General features: G+C 39.6%; 1 protein-coding gene across 2 annotated transcripts in view; it reads left to right on the top strand.

Moving 5' to 3' along the window:
* LUC7L2 (LUC7 like 2, pre-mRNA splicing factor) overlaps nucleotides 1-21,561 on the top strand; it is a 30,931-nt gene extending 9,370 nt beyond the window's left edge. Inside the window, exons 2-11 of one of the 2 annotated variants that reach the window (XM_066633878.1) lie at nucleotides 1,428-1,542; nucleotides 2,535-2,629; nucleotides 10,819-10,917; nucleotides 11,868-11,978; nucleotides 12,917-13,060; nucleotides 14,381-14,557; nucleotides 17,047-17,138; nucleotides 17,930-17,959; nucleotides 18,815-19,009; nucleotides 20,567-21,561. In XM_066633878.1, coding sequence (XP_066489975.1) covers nucleotides 10,822-10,917; nucleotides 11,868-11,978; nucleotides 12,917-13,060; nucleotides 14,381-14,557; nucleotides 17,047-17,138; nucleotides 17,930-17,959; nucleotides 18,815-19,009; nucleotides 20,567-20,765 — 1,044 coding nt within the window. In that variant the 5' untranslated portion in view covers nucleotides 1,428-1,542; nucleotides 2,535-2,629; nucleotides 10,819-10,821 and the 3' untranslated portion in view covers nucleotides 20,766-21,561. The remainder of the gene's footprint in view (nucleotides 1-1,427; nucleotides 1,543-2,534; nucleotides 2,630-10,818; nucleotides 10,918-11,867; nucleotides 11,979-12,916; nucleotides 13,061-14,380; nucleotides 14,558-17,046; nucleotides 17,139-17,929; nucleotides 17,960-18,814; nucleotides 19,010-20,566) is intronic. The other variant, XM_066633877.1, reaches the window with a different exon arrangement.
* The last annotated feature ends 979 nt before the right edge of the window (nucleotides 21,562-22,540 follow it).

Here is a 22,540-nt window from a genome sequence, read left to right as displayed (position 1 = left end):
GTTACCTTTGCATACCAATAATAAACCTTTCTGAGAACTTTGAAATATGTAATAGTAGAACAGTTGAAAGTGATTCTTGTGTCACCTATAATTTTTAAAAATCCCTAGTATCTGTTAGTCTAAGTGGATAAGGAGTATAAAGAGTAGCACCAGATTTTATCTAAACTTGCCTAAATTTTAAATAATGATCAAAATGTTTTTTCGTTTGGCACTTTTCCCATGAAATAATTTTTATTACTGATTTTCATTTTGAGATGTGTATGTCACAATTGTTGAAAAGTGGAATGGTCTTATGAAACAGCTAAATTCGTAAGCCAGAACTGGAAAAATATTTCAATTTCTAAGCACTAGAATTTCATTTTTAGGGCCAACCAAATTCTTAGGTACCTGGATAATTTTGAGGGAAGAAGAAGGGGAATAAGAAAATTATTACCTAGGAATTAAAATATTTTTCCACCCTCACCCTAAGAAAAGGTGGCTACTTTCAATAAACTCTCCTCAAATAACAGGCTAGCACACTGCTGTCAGGCATAGCATAATTCAGGCTTCCCACCATTCTTTGCATTCAACATGTATTCTAGATGCTGTGATGAAAATGCTGGCAGAGTTTATTATATACAAACTGAACAATCTGGCCCCTTGTTTTATTTATAAAGGTTCAATGTATCTATGCCTGCCTACTTCATTCTGCAAGGGAGTGTCAGAAAGGCCCCGCATTCGCCGAGCCGTGAGTTACTGCTAACTTTTCAGATGTGTTAATTAATGTGAAACCAAGGACTTGTGTCTAAAAGGCGAGACTGGGGGAAAATACCCCAGGCCCTCAGATCTTCCATAGTAGCAGGCATGACTTTTAAAACAACTCTAAATTTGCGCTAGTATCAGTCTATTACATGTAGAGACCTAGCTAACGAAAACCTATGGTTGGGCTGCTCTGAAGCTGTTTTAGTAAATGAACAACTGCTCTAATTATCTTGTTGATAAACTTTGATTTTTGAAACATATGTTTCATTTAAGTGGAATACAGCTCATCTGAAAATGTTTCATTTTAGTTCTGCATAGGGCAGATAGCTAAAACTGGAATTACACAGTGGAATGGTTAGATCAAGGAATTACAGTATAGAACTGCTGCATAAACTTTAAGTTGCTTTTTTCAAGTTTATTGGAATTGGGTAGTGACTACATTTGTGAGTTCTCCACCTTCTGAGGTGAAGTTGGGATAAAGTTGGAAACATCCTTTTCCCCCAGCAGCTCTTCCTTATTTCTCTGATTCACCAGTAGGTTTTCGTAGACAACTTAAGGAGTATATAAAAAACATGAATAACTTGAGTTGTATTACTACTGCTGCATCTTTACACAAAAAGTACCTTTGAGGGGACCTCATTTCCAAATCTGAAATAGTAACTATTCCATTGTCCCTTTTCTTGAAGGAAAATAAACCCTGCAATAAATCAGTGGCCAGGTGTTGAGTTTACCATTTAGACCTAATATTTCCAGCGTTCACAGATGTGATTGATTAGTCTTGCAATTGGACTTCAATCTGTGGTAAGCAGGCTGATGCTTTTATGTTTATCAAACTCTCAGTTAATGCAGATGCAGCGTGTTCAGTTCATGGCTTTTTTAGAGTGATGCTGTTTGTAGGCATTCATATTTCTTCCAGTATTCTAGGTGTATAAATAATCCTATCTGTATTCAACCTGCCCAAAGTAAAGCTCTTTGCATCCATGCCATGATTATGAGGTCTTGAAGAAATGGCAGCTAATATTCAGTTAAATGCTCAAAAAATGTATCAAATGCTTCCAAGGCTGTTGGTGTGCTCCATCTTAGTTGGAATCTGTGATATATGTAGATGTACTTCAGAGTCAGTGACTTTTCCTCAGATGTAGTCTATTAAGTTTTCATTGCATTATTTTAATGTCTTGAGGTATAAATACAGGGTATCTCAAAAAAAAAACAACACACACACACATTTTAATGAGCTCACATTCATGCATCATTACAGAAAACCTGCAGCACTCAAAAATCTAAGGGAAGCAATTGAAGAGATTTGTGGAACTATCCTAGCGCACACATTGGGGGATGTCTGCTGATCCCTTAGTCAACAATGGGGAACATTTTGAGCCCTTGGTCTAATTCATTAACCCATTTTTGCCTGGCCTACAGGTGTACACATTTTGTCTCTGTTGCATATATGCAACATTGGGCAGAAATGTTAATTAACTGGGTCAAGCAACTACTTCTGTGTGCATCAAATTCAGTATTTGTGTGAGTTATAGCATAATAAATTTTACACTGTAAAGTGTTTGTACATTTTCTTGAGACTCCCTGTAGTTGCTGCATTTCATAAATGTTAGAGTTGAAAAAGACGTTGGAGGTTATCACAAGTCTTGCTGAGGCTGAGGTAGTATCAATTCTTCAGAATTGCTTTTACTAGATTTTTTTCATATGAAATAGGGAAACAGTTCTTTGAACACAAGTAAAAATATACCTTGAATGTTCTATGCTTGTCTAACCAGAAATGTGTGTTTGTGTTGCAGGGGACACTACCCGTCAACGAATCAAATTCAGTGATGACAGAGTATGCAAAAGTCATCTCCTCAACTGCTGCCCTCATGATGTCCTCTCTGGAACAGTGCGTATTTTTTTAAATACTTTGACAGGAGCATCTCCACTGCAGAAATGAAGTAGTAATCCTAAAATTTCCAGTAATGTATTGTATCCTAGATTTATAGGACTAGACAAACCAATTTTTTGGGTTTCTAGTTATTCATATATACCTTTACTTTCAACAGTTTGTTCAACAGTTCAGCTTCAACAGTCTCGGCTTTTATTAAAGTTGGTGTTTCTTTTATTAAAATTACTGGAAAAGAAACAAAAATACCATGTTGAATTTTCATAAAATGTTTGTATATTGGGGTTCTAGTCCTGTCCGTCCTCCCGGCAAAATCCTGCCCACACAATAAAGCACTGTAATCTGCTCTTGAATTTACATTGATTTTATGAACATGATATGTTTGCCTTCATATAGATTCCTATATATTTTCTTCTGTTGTGGTGACTCATTCTTGCTTCTAGTTTCCCGTATTATGACATTGTCATATATTTCCAGGTGTTTTGCTGTCACTTTCTGTTCTGTATCCTGGTTGTCGAAGATCTTTTCCTTCTCAGCGTCTTTGTGAAGGAGAAACAAGTTCCTAAGAACATTCTCTAGCCTTGTTCTGTTTCATGTAATGTTGCCAGAGTTAGAAGTCGCTTCAAGCCTCAGCTCAAAGCAACATTTAATTCTAAAATTTTTGGCACTCTGAACTCTAGTCTGAGTAGTATGTTTTTATTCTTGATATATACCCTGTTTCGTAGCTAGATTTTCCTGCTTCAAAGGAAAAAAATAGCATGTGTCTAAATTAGGGGTGGCCAGTTCTTGTATTTTCAGGACCACTTTTCTTTCCAAACTGTAATCTAGAATCCATAGTTGTGTGTTAGTATACAAACAGAATGCTGCACAGTTTCTGTAACAAAGCTGGCATCATTTAGCAAAAGGATCTCACAATTTTGGATCACATTTCTATGGGCATAGATAGGCCATTGCATGTAAAATCCAGATTCTGAAAATCAAAATTTGGACTTCCTCTGTTTCTTACAACTTTTTTGGACTTGTAATGCCGTCACTTGTAAAGAACTTTCTACCAAATTGTTTTGACTATCTGAATTCTAATAATTGTAAGTTATTTATATGCCTTTGGTTTCCCCTAAAGCAATTTTTCCAGAGAATTTCCTTTTCTAATGGGAATTCTGGCAGCAATCCAAGATAAAATCTATAGGTGTTTGTCTTAAAGTTTCACAATTCAGACTGAAGTGTTTGAGGTATAAGAAGTTTCCTACAGTAGTGTACTCTTGTCAGCACAAATTAGCAAGGTGGACTTGAAGGCAAACCACTGATGTCTCCATTGTACACATCAGAATTCATAAGTAAAAATTCAGATACAGCATCCTTTGATAATATCTTGATAAGTAGAAAATACACAGAATGTTGTAGGACCTCAGGGTGGTAGAATGAACATTAGAAAGAATATTGATCTTTGATTCAAGCTGTTGAGAACTTAGCTGTAAATTGAAGCCAGTGTGTCTTGAGGTATGCGACGATAGCTTCGCCTTCGCTGTTTCATAGTGAGTTGAACTAATGTATCTTGCAGCACACGTCTGTGAATGTCTACTCAGATGTAAGTTACATTGTGTTCATTTGGGCTTACTCCCAGGAAAGTGTACATAGAATTGCCATCTTAGTTCAGTTGGGAGTCAGCTGTTGTCAAGGTTCAGATTAATTCCTGTTTGACAACTGGCCAGATCGGAAAAGAGCACACTCTGACCACAGTGATTCTCAGAGTGAGTAGACAAGTTCACATTGCTCATTTGTTTGTAAATCACTAACCATGTCTACCCTCTGCAAGATTATTAGACATTTGCCATGCTCTGTGCTACCTGTAAATCTTCAGGAACCCCCCAATCTCCATATCACTGATCCATTAGAGCAGTGTTTCTCAAACTGTGGGTCAGGACCCACTAGGTGGGTCATGAGCCAATTTCAGGTGGGTCCCCATTCATTTCAGTATTTTATTTTTTATATATTGGACTTTATGCTCCCATGGTATGTGACTGCATTTGGGGAAATGTTAGATCTGTTTTTTTATTAAGCTATTGTGTATATCAGGGGTGTCCAAAGTTTTTGGCAGGAGGGCCACATCATCTCTCTGACACATCATCTCACTGGCACTGGGGGCTGGGGAAAAAAAGAATTAATTTACATTTAAAATTTGAATAAATTTACATAAGTTTACATAAATGAATACATTAAAGATGAACTTATATGAATGAATGAAGGTCTTGCAATAGCTCAAGGCCTATAAAAGACCTTGCACAAAGCAAGGCTGACCTTTCCTTTGCTGCAGCTACTGCATCACAGACGTGAAACAGCAAGCAGTGGGGGAAACCCTCATCCCACAGCTCACGCGAGAGGTCAAACAGTCTCCCTCACACTGAGAGCAGTTGGGTTGGGCCAGTGCTGGTTCCAGCAAATCTCCTGAGGGCCAGAGGTTCATTGGAGACTGGGGGCTCCCTGAGGGCCGCATTGAGAGGCCTCAAGGGCCGCATGTGGCCCCAGGGCCGGGGTTTGGGCACCCTTGGTGTATATGATAATAAATGGAACTTACTCCTGGGTGGGATTGCAGCCTAGGATTGTTTAAACTATTCCTGCTTGATGATGTCACTTTTGATCATGACATCACTTCCGGTGGGTCCTGACAGACACTTCCCCTCTAAAAAGTGGGTCCTGGTACTGAAAGTGTGAGAACCACTGCATTAGAGCTTGTGCTCTTCAAGTGTCACCTCTTGGCTCTCTTGCAAGCTGATTGCTTAGAAATTACAGTGAACAGCCTTAAGGCATTAGATCTTCTGTTGCTGTTTGTCAGATTAAACGGATTGTAGGCAGGTCTAGTAGATGCAGAAATCAACCGAGAAATTTGTTTTGAATATGTACTGATGTACATTTGAAAGGAAAGAGTGCAGTTAAGACTCTACTGTTTCTGTTTTGACATAGTAACAAAAACTGTCATTTTGTCAAGAAAAATAATTTGGATTGGTTTTGGTTTGACTTGGTTATCGATGTTCTTGAAAGTCAGACCTGTCCTCATTTTCTTCTAATGAAATACATCAAGAGTTACAGCTTGACATGCATGGCATTAATTTAAAAAAAGTTTTCCATTGGTGCAAATATACATGGAAAAGAGAGCAAGGTGTAAGTAGAGAGGAAGCAATGTTAGTAGTCTCACTGCCCGTTTTATTCAGATAAAGTTAGTTGGTAACGTATGTTCTGTTATTTGTGGGTCTCTTTTCACACAAAGATGGCTTGCAGACTAGATTAGTAGCATGGCTGAGCATGCCCTGCCACATTTTGCGCGCACGCACGCACGCGCACACACACACACACACACACACACACAGAGTATAAAGAAGCTTACTTCTTGTAACAGAAGTAGCAAATAGGTTACCATCTCAGTCCTTTGCTCAGTCAGGTATTAAAATTTTCAAAACCTCTTGTCTAACTTTTTGAATGCCAGCATTTGCAGAGTTGGTTAAAAATTATCATCTTTGTAGGTTCATGGTTTCTAGAATTTCAAGCAGTGCAGAGTGCAGCAGTCCTTAAGCATTTAAGCTCTGAGGTTGTTAGGTCCCAGAAACTAGAAAGAGTGATAGCATAAGAGTGAATAGAGCTTTAGTGGGCCAGAGAGTGGCTATGATCTTTTAGTACTTTACGTGTTTTTTTTAATCATATTACATCTTTAATATCAAGTAATGTGGGATCAACATTTTTGCTGTGCTCATTCTCAATTTCCCTCTTGCTCATGCTTTTTTTTTTTTTTTTTAAAAACCTGAGTATCTAGTTTTCCTGTTGGGTTATAGTATTGTAATAATGTTAATCAAGATTTTACAAACTTATCTGATCTTGGGAACCATAGTAGGGCTTTATCCCTGCAATCATTCTGTCTGTTGGAGGTACTTTAGAGCATCTAAAGAGATACATGACTGCCGAGTTCCATTCTCAGAAGGCCAGGGGCTCATCACAATTGCAAATGGAGAGATATTCTTGCCTTGGCAAACTAATTTATGAATTCCTGATTTTAATCGCCTCATGCACAATTCAACATTGTTATCTAAGGTTTGTATCTAGAGAGACATGAGATTACTTCTGCTTGCACATGGACTTCTCAGCATTCCCCTTTGACAACAATTCTCATGTGTTCATTAGTTTCAGGGAAGGGGAACTTTTACATGTAAGTCTTCTACCCTAGAACAGTCAGAAGTCTTTCCTTTATTTTGTGTCTATGCTGGAGGGCCATGCAAGCTTAATGACTGTTAGGGGGTGGGGTTGATGAAGTGCCCTCCTCCCTTCCTGATGTCAGTGGTGATTCTAGGTATTTTGATGATAGAGCAAAGAGCAAGTCCTGCCTGGAAGCATCTGCCCCTAAACCAGACTGGGCAGAGCAAATCACATGCTCAGATCAGGCAGGCAGGAATTGGTTTCAAGTACTGTATTGTATTGGTAGTTAAACATTAAACAGTATTAGTAAGTTAGGAAAATAGTAGTGCTAATGGTATTGAATGATATGTTTGACTAAGGGCATAATCCTAAACAACTTTCCAGCACTGGCATTGCTGTGCCAGTGGGGCACGTGCTGCATCCTGCAGTTGGGGGAGGGGGAAGTCATGGAGGCCTCCTCAAGGTAGGGCAATGTTTGTTCCCTTACCTCGGAGTTGCATTGCCCTTATGTCAGTGCTGGAAAATTGGTTAGGATTGCGGCCTAAGTAAATTGTGACTATCTGATATATTTATCTCATGATGTATTGTTAATATATGATCAGAAATGTTTTGGCCATCCAGGTGTGCATTGCTTTGCGTGGTCTGATCAACAACAGACTGCATGGTCAGTTGGTGGTCTGCTCTTGAGCGAGCATGCCCAAATAAGCCCACTGAGAGCGCTCCGAAGCAACCCCACTGCCACCTCTCGTGCACCTGAAAGTGCTGCTCGAAGCTCTTTGAAAGCCTTCCATGCTACTCACTGGCTGGAAATTGCCCCAGCATTTCCATTGTGTGGGGCCAGCTGATAGGCAGCATTCTGGCTTGTTGCTGGCCCAGCATGTTGCCTGCTGGAGTGATTTCTGGCCAGTGAACAGCAAGGAAGGCTTTTGAAGCACTTTTAGCAGCACTTTCAGAGGCAGTCAGTGCGTGGTGGTGCAGGGCGGTTTGGGAGCTTGGTCAGCTTATCTGGCTTATTTGTCAACAACACTGCCAGTTACCAGTGGGCTTTAGGAAGTTTATCTGAAATGTTATGCACTGTATACCTGTGTATGATTTTAAGGATTAATTTTGTTAACTAGATTAGTTAGGTAATCCTAAATAATATATTGTAACTTTTTGTGTTTCAGCTTTTAAACATTATAAAAGAAATGAAAGTTTTTAGATTTTTATCATTTAGTATAGTGCAGTGGTTCTCACATATTTAGCACCAGGGCGCACTCATTAGAATTTGAATCTGTCAGGCCCCACCGAAAGTGATGTCATGACCAGAAGTGACATCATCAAGTAGGAAAATTTTTAACCATCCTATCCTGCGATCCTACCCACACTTACCCAGAAGTAAGTCCCATTTACTATCGTTAAAAGAATATACATAGTAGCTTGTTAAAAGTATGTTTGTAACATTCCCCAACTACAGTCACATATAATGATAGCATCAAGTCTAATATATTAAAAATAAAATACCCATTGAAATGAATGGGAACCCACCTGAAATAGGTTCACAACCCACCTCGTTGGTCCCGACCCACAATTTGAGAAACACTGGTGTAGTGTGTAAACTAGTGGGGTAACATGGAATGCATGGCTGAAATATTATGTAGAGAACATACATGCTTGCTGTCCAACTGCTTTTATAAAGTGAGATTATATAGGTTTTATTAGATTTCAGAGTGTTTTTGCTAATGTGGTCTTACTAATAATTAGAAAGGTATGCGGCTCATTGCCCTGCTTTCATATGTATAATTTTCTTGCCTTAAAATGTACCAAAATACTTTAAAATAAAAATACCAAAAAAGTATTCATGCTTTTCCAAGACAATTAGTATCAAAAATCTTAGCATCCTTAAATCTCCGCATACTGGAAATAACACATGACTTTAAGCTTCTTTAGCAACTACCTCAGTATGCATTTGATATTGTGATAAACTGTTTATCTCTCCCTGGACATGTCTGTTTTTTGCTTTTCATGGTACACAGAAATCTGCATTGCCATAATTATGCTAATTATGGAGAACTTTTGCTTTCAAATCAATGCAGTAACTATCTCCGGAGCCCCCTGGTAGAACATTGTTAGAAAGGCAAGTTATAAATATTTTAAATAAATAAATCTGATAATGAGAGCTCTGAGCTGCCCTTATTGAACATACCACTGAAAGGTGTACTATGTCATGTTGTTTGTTAACATAACATTAGTTATGTATTTTGGGGGGAAGGGAATTGCCAAATGTAAGTAGCTGCTCACTTATGGTGTGTAACAATTGGCTCCAAGTAAATAGAACACCTCTCAGTTCTCAGGATCTGAGCTGAAGCATGTTTCTACCTACTCCACCTTCCTTCCCCAACAGCCAGATAGTGCAGTCTGAATTGTCTTTGAGTAAAAACATATACCAAAGCAGAATGTAACTTTGCGGTTTTGAGCTGGTAAGAAAGGAAGGAAAAAATGTCACACTTTTGATAGGCAACAGTGAATATGCTAAAGGCAGTTCAGCCACAGAGAAAGCAAGATAAGAGAATGCAGACAGCTTAGTTCAGCAATTTTCAACCAGTGTGCCATGGCACATTGTGTGCCTCGAATGGTCTGCAGGTGTGCCATGGGAGTTTTGAGGAGGGTCATATATTCGTAAGGCAATTGGGGAGTGTGAGCTCTCTGCCAGCAGTGTGGTGTGCTTTGTCAATTGTCAAAAAACGGTGGTTGCCTTGATAATTGTAGTGACTTCTCACTGTGCCATGAAATGAAAAAGGCTGAAGATTGCAGGCTTAGTTGCTGGAAAGAGAAACTTGATGTAACAGGGAAGTGAAAAGCACTCCCCAGCTTCATATTTGAGTCTTGTGTGCAGCATCTCCAATCTTTATTACTCTGGATGTCAAATCAGTAGACTTTTAACCAAATACAAGCACATAGGAAAAGCCCTGCTGGATCAGGCCATGGGCCCATCTAGTCCAGCATCCCGTTTTCTACAGAGGCCTATCAACTGTCCCTGGGACAACCACAAGCAGATATTCTGTTCTATCATTGCTCCCCTGCAACTAGTATTGAGAAGCATACTGCTGCTGAATGCAGAGGTAGTGCATAACCATCATGGCTCATAGTCATCAGTTAGTCCTTTAAGGTAGTTTTACTGGAAGATGGCTGCTTATTTTGAATATTTCTTGAAGTATATAGGCTGTACTCTAGTTTTGAGTTCATTTTTAACCTCCTAGTTCACAGTTTTCTGGAGCACTGTGTAGGCTTAATGTGTTCAAAAAGTAATTTCAGGGAATTCTAAGGCTTAAGCTTCGAAGTCTGCATATATCACTGGATGTTAATGCTTAGCACTCACTGCCTCTGGTATTTTTTAAAATAAGTTTTCTCTGCAGTTCCACTCCCAATACACCACTGGCAGAGACATGTTCAATACCATTTCGTGAACTTGGACTTCTTTATAATAATAGAAAATGCCACTATTTTCTGATTATGTCATGGTGAGTGCAGGGAGCATAGTCAGAGTTGCATAAATGAAAGTAAAAGTGCCATGGGAGAAAAATGTAGCTTCACCAAAAAAAAAATTGTAATCCTTAATTCTTTATTTAAGAGATCAGTTATCCAGTTTGTATTAACGTTTGGTTCCTTGTTTGCATCTTTACATAGCAGATATACTCGTCAGAAAAATACCCGGGGGAAAAAGGAGGAAATCTTATTTTGGATTTTTCAGCTTTAGTGTTGCTTTATAGTGTTGCTGATAAATGACTGCAGTTCAAACACATGCTTTCTGTTATTGTTTATGAATATACTTTTACTGTGATTCTTGGACATTTTGGTACAGACTGTATCTAATCACTTCTGGTAGAAATAAGTCTGGCATGTTCTATTTCAATTCATCTTCAAATCATGCATTGTTAAAACTTAGATAAATTAATAAAACTTCATTAGGATATGATTAAATCCCCTTCTTATTTAATGTTTCTGGGTAAAAATGTGCTTTCTGTTTTCAGAGAATGGACCTTGGAGAATGTCTGAAGGTGCATGACTTGGCATTAAGAGCAGACTATGAAATTGCATCCAAAGAACAAGACTTTTTCTTTGAGCTTGATGTATGTTTTATCTTTGAGCTATGTCTGCTGTGTGGGGGAGGGAGAACAGGAAAGGCACTGATCATTGCATATGGCAATGAATTTAATAAAAACAAATCCTAACACCAAAGTGCCAGAGTGTTTCCAATATTGTTTTAACTGGACTATGCAGCGTTGTGACATATTTTCAGCTCGACATCCTTTTTTTGCAATTGAAACATTTTAGCAGATAATTTTGGGTAGAGGGAGGAGTTAACACATTGGCAGTGTCATTTTGCCTATAAGGACGGGGCTAATCGTTCAATTCATTTTTCGTAGAATAATATGTACATGTGTGGAGAAACTATTCCAAAGGGTTTGCTTTCTGTACTTCTGGCACATTAAGATAAAAAATAATCTTCTCAAGAGAATGAATGTGAGTTAAGGTTTAGAAGGGGGAATATCAGAGTTCTCTTTGACTCTTCTTCCTACAGTAGAAATAATTTTATTTCTGATAAGCGGAATTGTCTTGGGAAGAGGAAGTCTTACTTCTGTGGCATCAACAGTATGAGAAGCTAGGGTACTGCTTCTTTATGTAAAGTCCTTATTCTTGCTCCTTTCTCTCTTTGGCTTGTCCATTCTTGCCAATTCAAGTTCTGTCCTGGATGTGGTTCAGTCTTCCCATATAACTGTACCATTTAATTGGTTGGGTTTTCGAACTGGCACTCATTGTGATCTTTTCAAGACTTTAAAATGTGCTTAGTTACAGTGACACAGTAAATATTCATGTATATGTGGCCTAAGTTGATTTCACAGAAATCCTATCCTTGGCAATTAAACATGTCACTCAAACAGAAAACTTAGATTTTTTAGTAGAACACTTGAGAAAAAGTGGGGGGGGAGGAGTGGGGGGGTTATGACTGTACATAAATTTACTCATTGTCTAATGAAAAATGCTTATTTCTGGCAGTGATAGTCTTTTGTTGCCTTAGGCAATGGATCATCTCCAGTCATTCATTGCTGACTGTGACAGAAGAACTGAAGTGGCAAAGAAAAGACTTGCAGAAACCCAAGAAGAGATCAGTGCTGAAGTTGCAGCTAAAGTATGTAATTGCTCTTCCATGGAGCCCTCCTTAGAGAATTCTAGTTTGTTATTTATTTTTGTCATTTTGTTCAATATCTCTACAGTAGCTCTGCATAGTGTGCCAAAAATTTCACTGTAATTATTCCACTCATCTCCATCATTTTGTTACCCATTGAGATCATGTGATCTGTTTTACAGGTGTTGAAATGTAATTGGAAGATTATAAACATGCACAAGGTCACTCACTGAACAGAGATTTGAACTGGTGCTTCCCATATCTTGCTCAGGGTTTCATGGCACTCTTGCTTTTAGCAACTTTTTCATATGGGTTGCAGACTTTCTTGACTTGAACTGAAATTGAATGCATGCTTTTGGAAGAAAAAGCAGTTAACCCCCTGTGAAAAATCAGACCTTGTGATCTTCTATGCAGTTAAATTTTCCTACTTGTGGAAAAGAGAAATGAAAGTATTTTCTTCTAGCTTAAACTTACAGGTGTAAGAATGTATTTTCTCCCTTTTCTGTCTTTTGCAATTGACATGACATGAAACAGAGCACCAACCCCCAAGCTAGAGTAAGCTTAATTACTGGAGAGTTTTTTTAATTTTTACTACGTGTTGAATATTATTAACATGTTTTCAGTATTTTATCCTGACTTGCAACAGTCAGTTATGTGTGTGCGCATTTTAAAGTATGGTAATACCATATGAAAACCTATTAGAATGAAAGCACATGGTGAAAGTTTTGGAGTGTCAGCCTTCCATTTTAAGTGTAATTAAACTTTTCTCTCTCTGTTTCTTGTGCTGCAGGTTATATAGCTTAGGAAATGAGAGGCTGGCAGCCCCAGCCCGTTGTTGTTCAGGAAAGCCCAGTTATCTATGTAATCACCTATGAGCAGCTTTATATTACAATGGTTTCTGCATATTATGTAGTTATATTTCTTTTGGTTTTCTCCCAAAGGCTGAACGAGTTCATGAATTGAATGAAGAAATTGGAAAGCTGCTTGCGAAAGTAGAACAACTCGGAGCTGATGGAAATGTGGAAGAGTCGCAGAAAGTAATGGATGAAGTAGAAAAAGCAAGGGCAAAGAAGAGAGAAGCTGAGGTAGTCGGAGAATCTGATTCACTTTAGCAGCTTTCAGTCGGACTTTGGGAGGGGAGATTAAAACAGTAATCCTAATCTAACTAATCTTCTAGTCCAGGTTCTCAAACTTTCCTACCCTGAGATCCACCTTTAGCAATGATGTGATGACACTTCCAGGTTGCCAAGCTTTTGCATTTTTTTAATGCAAAAAGCCTGCCTCCAGAGAGTATTTTAGCTGACGAGCCCATTTTTGTCACCGTGAATATGACTTGACTTGGACCCAAAAACAGCTCGCCCCAGAGCAAGAACAACAATTTTCAAAAGTCCTGTAAATCCACATATGTATTAAGTGTTGGGAAGACTTATTTCCAGCATTTGTGTCCTGCCTGTGTTTAATAAAGATAATGAACAATGCTCAATGAAAAATCACAGTAAAATAATAATCACAGTATATCAATAAAATTAATCTAAAAACATAATAAAAATTTAAGGTATGAAACACAAGTTATTCTACTCCATTGCAATCTGTTACTCTTATCAGTTGCATTTAACAGTTGCATTCAGCAGCCTAACTTACTCTTCCATAATCGGATGTGTATGCAGCCATCTTTCCCCCATGCCTCCCCCCCACATGTAATATACCACATATTAGTTTTGATCAGTTTTTAAATGAAAAGGTCTGCATGTCTTGAGGGGAAGAAAAAAGATTGGGTCTCCAGGCCAGAAGGAGCTTTATAATACCAGCTGCCATAGAGACCAATCCTAGCCTGAGATAACTACAATTGTATTGTACTTTAAAAAGGTGTAAGCCATTTTGGAGGCAGTAAAGTAGAATATAGATGCCTGGGTAAATCAACAAATTTAAATGCTTTCAGATTTATTTTGGTCCAGTGTGTGGTTTCATTTGCAGCTCTTGCACAGTCTCCAAAAAGGTAGCTTCCCTCAAGTTGTTTGCTCCCCCCTTTTCCAGACCAGTGGGCATCATGCATCAGGGTGAAAGCAAATCAGGTAACTGTTCCACTGTTTCCTAAGCTGATCCTGATAAACCATTCTGAAGTAATGGCCAATATAGCTCACTCACTAAGGCTTCCTTAGTCTTCATTGTATGAGAAACATGCGGCAGTGGAATGTACAACCAGAGCAAACGCTACACACACAGTCTAAAATCTGAAGCAGCAATGAGAGAAGATCTGGGAGCTTGGAATTTTAGCCTGGAGTTTGTACATGGACCACCTCAACCTTATCCCTGCTTGGGATCGGGAAAGGCTGTTTTAGCTAGCTGTTTTCTGTGCCTGTTGAATCCATGTATGTATTGTGATGTATGTATTGTGTATTTTCCAGGAAGTGTATAGGAACTCCATGCCTGCTTCTAGCTTTCAGCAGCAGAAACTTCGTGTCTGTGAAGTGTGTTCAGCCTATCTTGGCCTACATGATAATGACAGGCGGCTTGCAGATCACTTTGGAGGAAAACTGCACTTGGGTTTCATTGAAATAAGAGAGAAACTTGAAGAACTTCGGGTAATTACATATTCCTTTCTTCAAGCTACTGGTGACAGCTGGTACTGAACAGACCATTTTAATAGATTTCCGTTCATTGGAAGTTTTTTATATGGCTATCTTCACTAAAATAGCCCTTGTACTTTGGAAAACCTTTTGGTTGAAAACCAACTAGTACTGAATAGAGTGGCATTGGTTTTTCGGTGTGGGGTGGGAAAACTCAAAAAACCTAGTTAGAAAAACAATAAGAATAAACGTTTACCAGACATTTTGAAAGGGGCCCCTATATCCGTTTATCCTGTATCCACGATTTCAGTTAACTGTGAATTGGATCCACAGGGCTCCCCTCACCTCCGGAGGGTGTTCAGAGCCTTCTGCAGAGGCAGAGCACATCCACCCATGGCCTCTGTGGCCCTCAGAATGACTGTTATAGACTGCAAATCTTTTTTCTCCTCTCTAACAATTATTCTAAGGCTCAGGTATTCAATCTGTGTGTCCAGGGGCATCGTGAGGCATCTGGGTGAGAGAGGTAGCCGTAGCTGCTCAGCTCAGCTGCACGTGCTTCCTCCTGACTTGCTGCTTTTCTTCAGCTATGAATGAGGTGGGTGGGGCAGTGTGAGGTGGGGAGGTCATGTGAACGATGGTGGGGGGAGGTGGGAGAGAAGGCTGGCTGGGCAGCTGCGGAGGTGCTGCATCTCATCAGCACAGGGTGTGCTCCTGGCAGGCTTCAAACTGGGAGGTAAGCCTGACCTAGAGAGAGCTCCACCAGTAAGTACAGGCAGTGCAACACTTTCCTCCACTTGAGAAGAAGCGAGCCCAGCCTGCTCTTGGGGGGGGGGTGTCCAAATACCCCAGCCTGCATTCCTCCACCTTGTCTGGGGGGAATAGGGTTGGCATCTGCATGTTGGGGTGTATGTGTGTGAGTATGCCCCCATCTACTTTGGGGGTGAGTTGTAATCTTGCTTTGTGTGGCTGCAATCCTATTCACACTTTCCTGGGAGTAAGCCCCATTGACTCAAATGGAATTTACTTCTGAGTAGACCTACATAGGCTTGGGGTCTGTGTCAGGTTAACCAAAGATCTTCACCTTTCTCTTTTTCCTCCCCCTTCAAAAAAGTAAAAAAAGCCACTCTTGATGGCTTTGTCTCCAAAAATTGATTAAAAAATAAAAATACCCATTCCTTTTCAGTCATCCCCCTTTTTCCTTCTGCCTCCTTTTGGGGGGGGGAGGGTACTTCCCATGTTGGCTGCTATTATAAGACAAAAGGCACAATCCTAGCTAGGTCTACTCAGAAGTAAGACCTGTTGTGTTCAATGGGACTTACTCCCAGGAAAGTGAGGTTAGGATTGCAGCCAAACAGTCTCTGGGTCTCAGTTTCACATCAGTTTGCAATTAGCAGATACACACAAAACAAAGTCTTCCCCTCCCCCAGCAAATTCATCACTTCTCTCTCCCCCCTCCCTTTCCAAAACCCTCCAGGTGTGCTGCTAACAAACTCAGGGCACAATCCTAACCAGGTCTACTCAGAAGTAAGTCCTATTTTGTTCAGTGGGACTTACTTTCAGGTAACTGTGGTTAGGATTGCAGCCTCAGAGTGCCGGCTCTTGTTTTTGGTTTCTAGTGTATAATTATAACACCTTCTTCCCCATTTTGGGGGTAACTGAGGTGAGGTGATGTGATGGGGAGCCATGGCCAATGGTCACAAGGATCAGGCGTGCCGCTGGCCAGAAAAGTTCGAGAACCACTATTCTAAGGCCTGCAGTGGCTGTGGGCGGACGTGCATGGCCTCTGCAGGACTCAGAACACCCTCTGGAGTGCTCCCCTCTCCTCTGGAGGGTGAGGGTGCCCCCATAGGTGCAGATTCAGCTATTTGCAGGGGGTTCTGGAGCAGAACCTCTGTGGGTATGGAGGCACGCCTGCATTACAAGGGAAGCAGTTTTGAAGTAGTTTTTTTAAAGTATGAATATATGAGTTAAGAAAATAAACTCGTGTTTTTCATTGTAGCCAGGCACCAAACTAAAGCAATATGTAATTCAACTTTCAATCCATCTTCTTGTCAAGTTTCACCTTTCTTCTTTCTGTCAGCAATCTTTGTCTTGGTTATATCTTTGTCAAGTAGCAGCTCTCTAACTCTTTCTTTCAAAACAGTTTTGTAGTCTTATTCAGCCCAGGTTATACAAGAACACATTGACCTGTCCTTCTGATCAGATGACGAGTTTTAAATTTCATTTCTCTTACCTGTTTTTAGCCTACTATTTTCTCCAAAACCTGTGTGTGCATTTTCTGAACTTTACATTTGGTTTCTGTTTTTTTGGCATTGCTCACTTTGGTATGTCTTCTCAAAAAAGATCTGCCTGTCCATTGTTTTGCAAAGTAAAGTATTCGGTGAACTTCTGAAGAATGTTTTTAGTAGTATGTATCTTGGTTAGGTTATTTTTTTATGACGTTCTGTTATCCTACCTTTTCATTTTTTTAAAAAAATACTCATTGAAAATGTCTTGTTTTTCAGAGAATTGTGGCCGATAAACAGGAGAAACGAAATCAGGAACGTCTAAAGCGGAGGGAAGAAAGGGAGAAAGAAGAAAGGGAAAAGCTGCGAAGGTAGAAATGTGCTATAGTTGTCAACTAGCATAACACATAAACCGCAAGTGCCAATATTATAAATAACAGTGATGCAACACAATCTTGTACATGTCTCCTCAGAAGTAAGCCCCAGAGAGTTCAGTGGGCCTTATCCCAGATAAGTGTGCAGAAGTGCAGTCTAGGTCTAGTCTGTATGATTTCTGCACAGTTTGGATGTGGTCTCACAACCTCAAGGCTGTCAGGAAAATAATCTGAAGACCAGTAGAGGACTAGTGCTTGAAAGCTAAAAAGGAATTGTAAGGTGAAATGTGCTAGATGCATCTTACATTTGGCATCTTAGAGAGGAAAGAAGTGTTTTCACATTCTCCCCTTAGAATATTTCACATCAGGAATGTTCTGTTCATTTAAGCATTAAAATTCTTTTTTCCATAGATTGCATGTATATTGCTAACAATATTTGCGGGATAAATTTTAATGTACTTTGAAGAACAACAGTTGTGTGTGTTTCATTTACAATTACAAGTGGAATAGGTAGGATATAGTAATTGGACTTCTGTGTCCTACCTATTCCATTTGAAACTGTTAATGAAACAAACAACTATTGTTCTTCAAAGTACATTAAAAATATATCCAGCAAATACTGCTTGGAATGTCTCTGACCTGGATTTTATTCTGCTGTTCTAATTGTTTGCATCAGTTTTACACTTGGATTAGAATGCATTCTTTTACTGATGTTTTTTTCCAGTCAGTGTACTGTGTGTGTTGATTTTTCAACATAAAACTTACATATATTTTACACTTGTTTTCAGATCTCGGTCCCATAGCAAGAACCCCAAAAGGTAGGAAAACAACTTTTTTTTTCCCCTTCAGATTTTCATAAGATGAAACCTTTAAGTCTGTCAAATATAATAATAATAATGATAATGATAATAATGATAATAATAATAAAACAGGAAGGTCTTTCTCCTAGAGACCAAAAGGTACAGTGCTGGCAACTTCACACTCCCTTAGCATTTCATCACCAACCATGAAGCAATCCCACTGGATTAGAACTGTGTGTTCATTGCATTTATATCTTGTGTATTTGTACTTGGTTTTTGGAAAACTGGCAATCCTTAAACATGTTCCTGTTAGTACTGGGATCAAGGATACACCTCTTGGTTTGTCTTAAGGTGTGAAGTTACCTCTTTTGTCAAAAGGTACATTTGCTGTGGAATTGGTCTTTGATGAGCTACCTTGGATACTATAGAACCTGCTGTGAATGTTGACCATTTTGAACTGAGTATTGAGCAGCAAGTTTAAGATATGAGGAGCACTGAATTGGCTGCTTTCTTCAGATTAGTAAAAAATGCTTGTTTTACACTTGGGACTTAAGCTTTCATGACTTTTTTAGAATTAGAAGTTCTGAATTCCTACATAACATACCCTAGCATCGCCATTGAGTGTTCCTTCAGTTGTCTCATTGTGTGAAACAAATATAAGAGGTAAATGCACTTGACTGTTCTTAATTAGCGCAGAGATTCTCAGGCACAAAACTACAGAGCTGGTCATTTGCCTCAAATTTCTGTTAAACTCCAAAACCAGCAGACTCTTGCCAATAGACATTAATCCACAAAGGGCTGTGCATAGGGCTGACCCAGTAGATTCTGGAAATATAATCATTGGCCTTTCATCCATGGTAAACCTTGTTTCAGATCTAGATCCCGAGATCGCCGTAGACATCGATCTCGTTCCTCCTCACGTGAAAGAAAGAAAAGAACCCGTTCCAGGTCCCGTGAGAAACGTCACCGTCACCGATCCCGTTCCACCAGCCGCAGCAGGAGTCGCAGCCACCAGAGGAGCAGGCATAGCTCCAGGGACAGGAGCAGAGAACGCAGCTCCAAAAAAAGGTACGGTTGATCCTGCAAAAGGAGTATTTCTAATACTACGCATTTCTAATTTTGCTAGTATTTCTGGGTGAAGATAGGTGCTGCCTCGACCATCACCCAGTTGTGTCAAAGGAAACATAATTCTCTTTTGGCATAGGCAGTTGAAAAATCTGCACCAGAAACATTACCGTAGATACTCGCCTATAACTTATGCCTAAAAATTGATCCTGGAAGCCTGGGTTGACTTATACACAGGTCAGTACAGTGAATGGAGCAGACACTGATAGGAGCTTCTGGGAAGCTTAGCAGCTGTCTGAATTGGGGGTGTGGGACTGGGTTGAGAAGCAGGACATGGGGTGGCAAAAAAAGAAGAAATTTTAAGAGTAATTACGGTATTCAGAAGCAGCCATTTTAGCTTTTCTCCAAACAGGAAGAGAAGGGACTCATGGGAACTATAGTCTGTATGAGTGTTGCTGCTATGGAAGTGCAGCACCGTACACCTCACAAAGCCTACAACTCCCATAAGCACCTTCAGCTCCCTTCCAGTTTGGAGAAGAAAGTAAAATGCCGCCTTTTTTTTCTTTTTGCTGCTACCTCAGAACAATTCCTGGTAAGTCATTTTCAAAGAAGTTCACACCCCGTTCAGGGGTCTGGTTTTTAAAACACCAGAATGCAGTTCTCATTTCCATCTGAAGCAAAGTCCCAGGCTACAATTCAGTGCACCATTACTTAAGAACACCTGTGGAAAGCAATGGGTCTGTTTCTGAGTAAATAGGGTTGCAATTATGTGCAGCTTTACCTGCTCACAGTCAGCTTGTTGCCTGTCTCTCCACTGTGAATTGTATTGCACACTCCCAGTAACCTGTTATAAGTTGTACGTTGAGCCTCAGGCTTAGCACACCAGGCACCTTAAAGAAGGATTTGATTAATGGTTCTACTAGTATGTTGTTCACAGTGCACTTACTCTGATAGTATTTACAAAAAGGTGAAGACTAGAATTTAAAAAGTTAATAAGTAAAATGTATCTTAGGATCTTTTACTAATTTTTAATGAATTAGTGACTGTACAGTTCTTAGGTAACAGTTACCGGTAGGTTATTTTTCAGGATCTGGCCTTGAGTAAAATCAGACAAAATTATAGTTGGGCACCCCCCCCCCCAATAGTCAATTTGTAAGCAAATCATTCAGCACAAATGCAAATTCTGAATAGCCTGATAATTTACATGAGGAAAACATTGTTTTGAGTTTGTCTCAATAAGTTTTTCTCCTTTACATGCTGCATGTGTATGTGTGTGCTCTCCTTCTTCAAACAGTTGCCCAGTAATCATTTTGGATTGAAATACATTTAAAAATATTTTAGGCAGCAACATACTTATTTGATTGTTTCTCCTAAGATTTAGAATGTCACAGATTTAGCAAGTGGTTTGATCTGACTCCATATAAAACTACGTTTTCTTATTCAGGACCTGAAAAGTTTCATTATCTTTTTGCCTTTTAATATTTGGGTATTCTAGGCTGTAGCTAATAAACAGTTACCAATGCAGTAGTGTGCATTTGAAAACTTATTGCATTTTTTCAGGTCCTCGAAAGAAAGATCTTCCAGAGATAAAGAACGATCAAGAGACCATAACAGAACATCACATGACAAAGACAGGAGCTCCAGAGAAAAATCACCTAAAGATCGAGATTGCAAAGACAGGAAGCGTTCCTATGAAAGTGCTAATGGCCGATCAGAAGACAGGAGAAGCTCAGAAGAGCGTGAAGCAGGGGAAATATAACTGGCTGTACATTCACTTGATCCTTTAGCTTCCTATGGAGTTGCATATTGTGGTTTAGTTTACAGTTATTCAAAGGGACACCAGTGAGCAGTTCCACACACAGATCCAGCTAGGGTAGATGTACAGTGTATAAAAATGGTTATAATGAAGTCTGAATTGTCCCCTTTCAATTGATGACAACTAAAGCAGTGTCCTTTTCCCTCCCTTCCCCTCCAATAAACTTGTAAAACATTATTTTCAAAAATCTTTCTTCAAAAAAGACAATTTTATGTACCAGGATGTAGGTCTCAGTGTTTTATTCTCCTTTTTCAATACAAGTTATAGTGAACAAACTATATTGTGCTCTTCGCCTTGGATGCTTTCAAACCTTTATAAAAATCTTCTAATTTTGCTCCAGTTCAAAAAGCAGCACTGAGTGGTTTTTAAAGAGGGCGGGTGGGTGGGTACAAAGCTTTTATTATCACTGTAAGGTTGTGTTCTCAATTGCTTCTTGAGAGCCCAAGATGTTTGGCAGTATGTTTAGATTGGAGACATGCACTGGAGAAAACAGTTTTAATTTTTTTTTACAGTGCCTATTTAGACTTGGAAATTGAACAGCTGTTGCATTTCATTCTTTTTTTAAATTTCTGTTAACTTTGAAATCAAAGCCAGTCCCATATCTCTGTACCATTTGATTGGTATGTGTTCAGTATACTTGTTTCTTTTTTTTTCCATAAGACTTTCTGCTTTTTCTTGTGGGGTGTTAACTGCACATCCTTGTAAAAATAAATAAATAAATCAACAATTTTGTCCGAAACAGTTGTGTGATCCCTATTCCTTCTTTACAACTAGACTACATGTCTGTGTTCTCTGCTAGATTAGTTGTCTGGAAGCCAGTGGCAATCTTGGCCCCAGTACCACCTGGGATCATGACTGCAAGCCACTGCAGCCACCAGCCTCCTCAACCCTCTGAAGGCCTTGTGAAGCCCTTGGAGGGCTGAAAAACATGACTTCCGATTTCACAGAGGAAACAGGAAGTGACTTTTTATGCCTTTAGAAGGCATTCTGAGGGCTAGGGAGGCATTCTGAGGGCTCATGGCTTAAAACCTCACTTCTGGTTTCAGAAAAGAAACTGGAAGTGATTTTTTTTTTGACCCTCCAAGGGCTTTACAAGGCCTTCAGAGGGTTGGGGACGCAGCACTCTACTTCCCCAGCCCTCAGAGCACCTCCAGGCAAAATGCGCTCAGGAGGCAGCCCTCAAATTGGTGTGCAGGCTTGACTGAATGCTGCGGGGGGGTGGGGTGCCACAGGGGTTTGGGTGACAGTTGTGTGCTGCCACCCCCAAGCCTGGTGCTCAGAGCATTTGACCCCCTCAGGTACAGTACACAACTGGAAATTGTATGGTGATAAATTTTAGTTGAAAGGTCACAGTTGAAGTGCAGTTTTATTAAAGATGTTCTTTGTATGAAACACAGTCAGTCCATTCATTGGGGAACAATTTGGCTACCATCTTACACATATGCAGTGGCATCTTCAACTGGAGTAGAGATTAGCTGCATAATTCAAGAATTTGCATTGTGAGGTATTAGCATTTCAGTGCTGCTGGTCTGTAGACAACTGAGAAGTGTGTTTATCTCCAAAGAGGTCACTAGGTGAGCATACATGAGTTCACAGGTATGAATGTGTGTACTGCTCTCCCTTCATTTTCACACAGACACAATATCAGATCTGTAGCGGGGACTGTACTTCCACTACATTCTTTGCAAAATTAGTGCAATTTAGTAGGCTGTGTGAAT

This window comes from Tiliqua scincoides, chromosome 7, assembly GCF_035046505.1.
Source record: "Tiliqua scincoides isolate rTilSci1 chromosome 7, rTilSci1.hap2, whole genome shotgun sequence".
Lineage (NCBI taxonomy): Eukaryota > Metazoa > Chordata > Lepidosauria > Squamata > Scincidae > Tiliqua > Tiliqua scincoides.
Note: the sequence above shows the minus strand (reverse complement) of the source record. Positions and strands in the feature narration are given on the sequence as shown.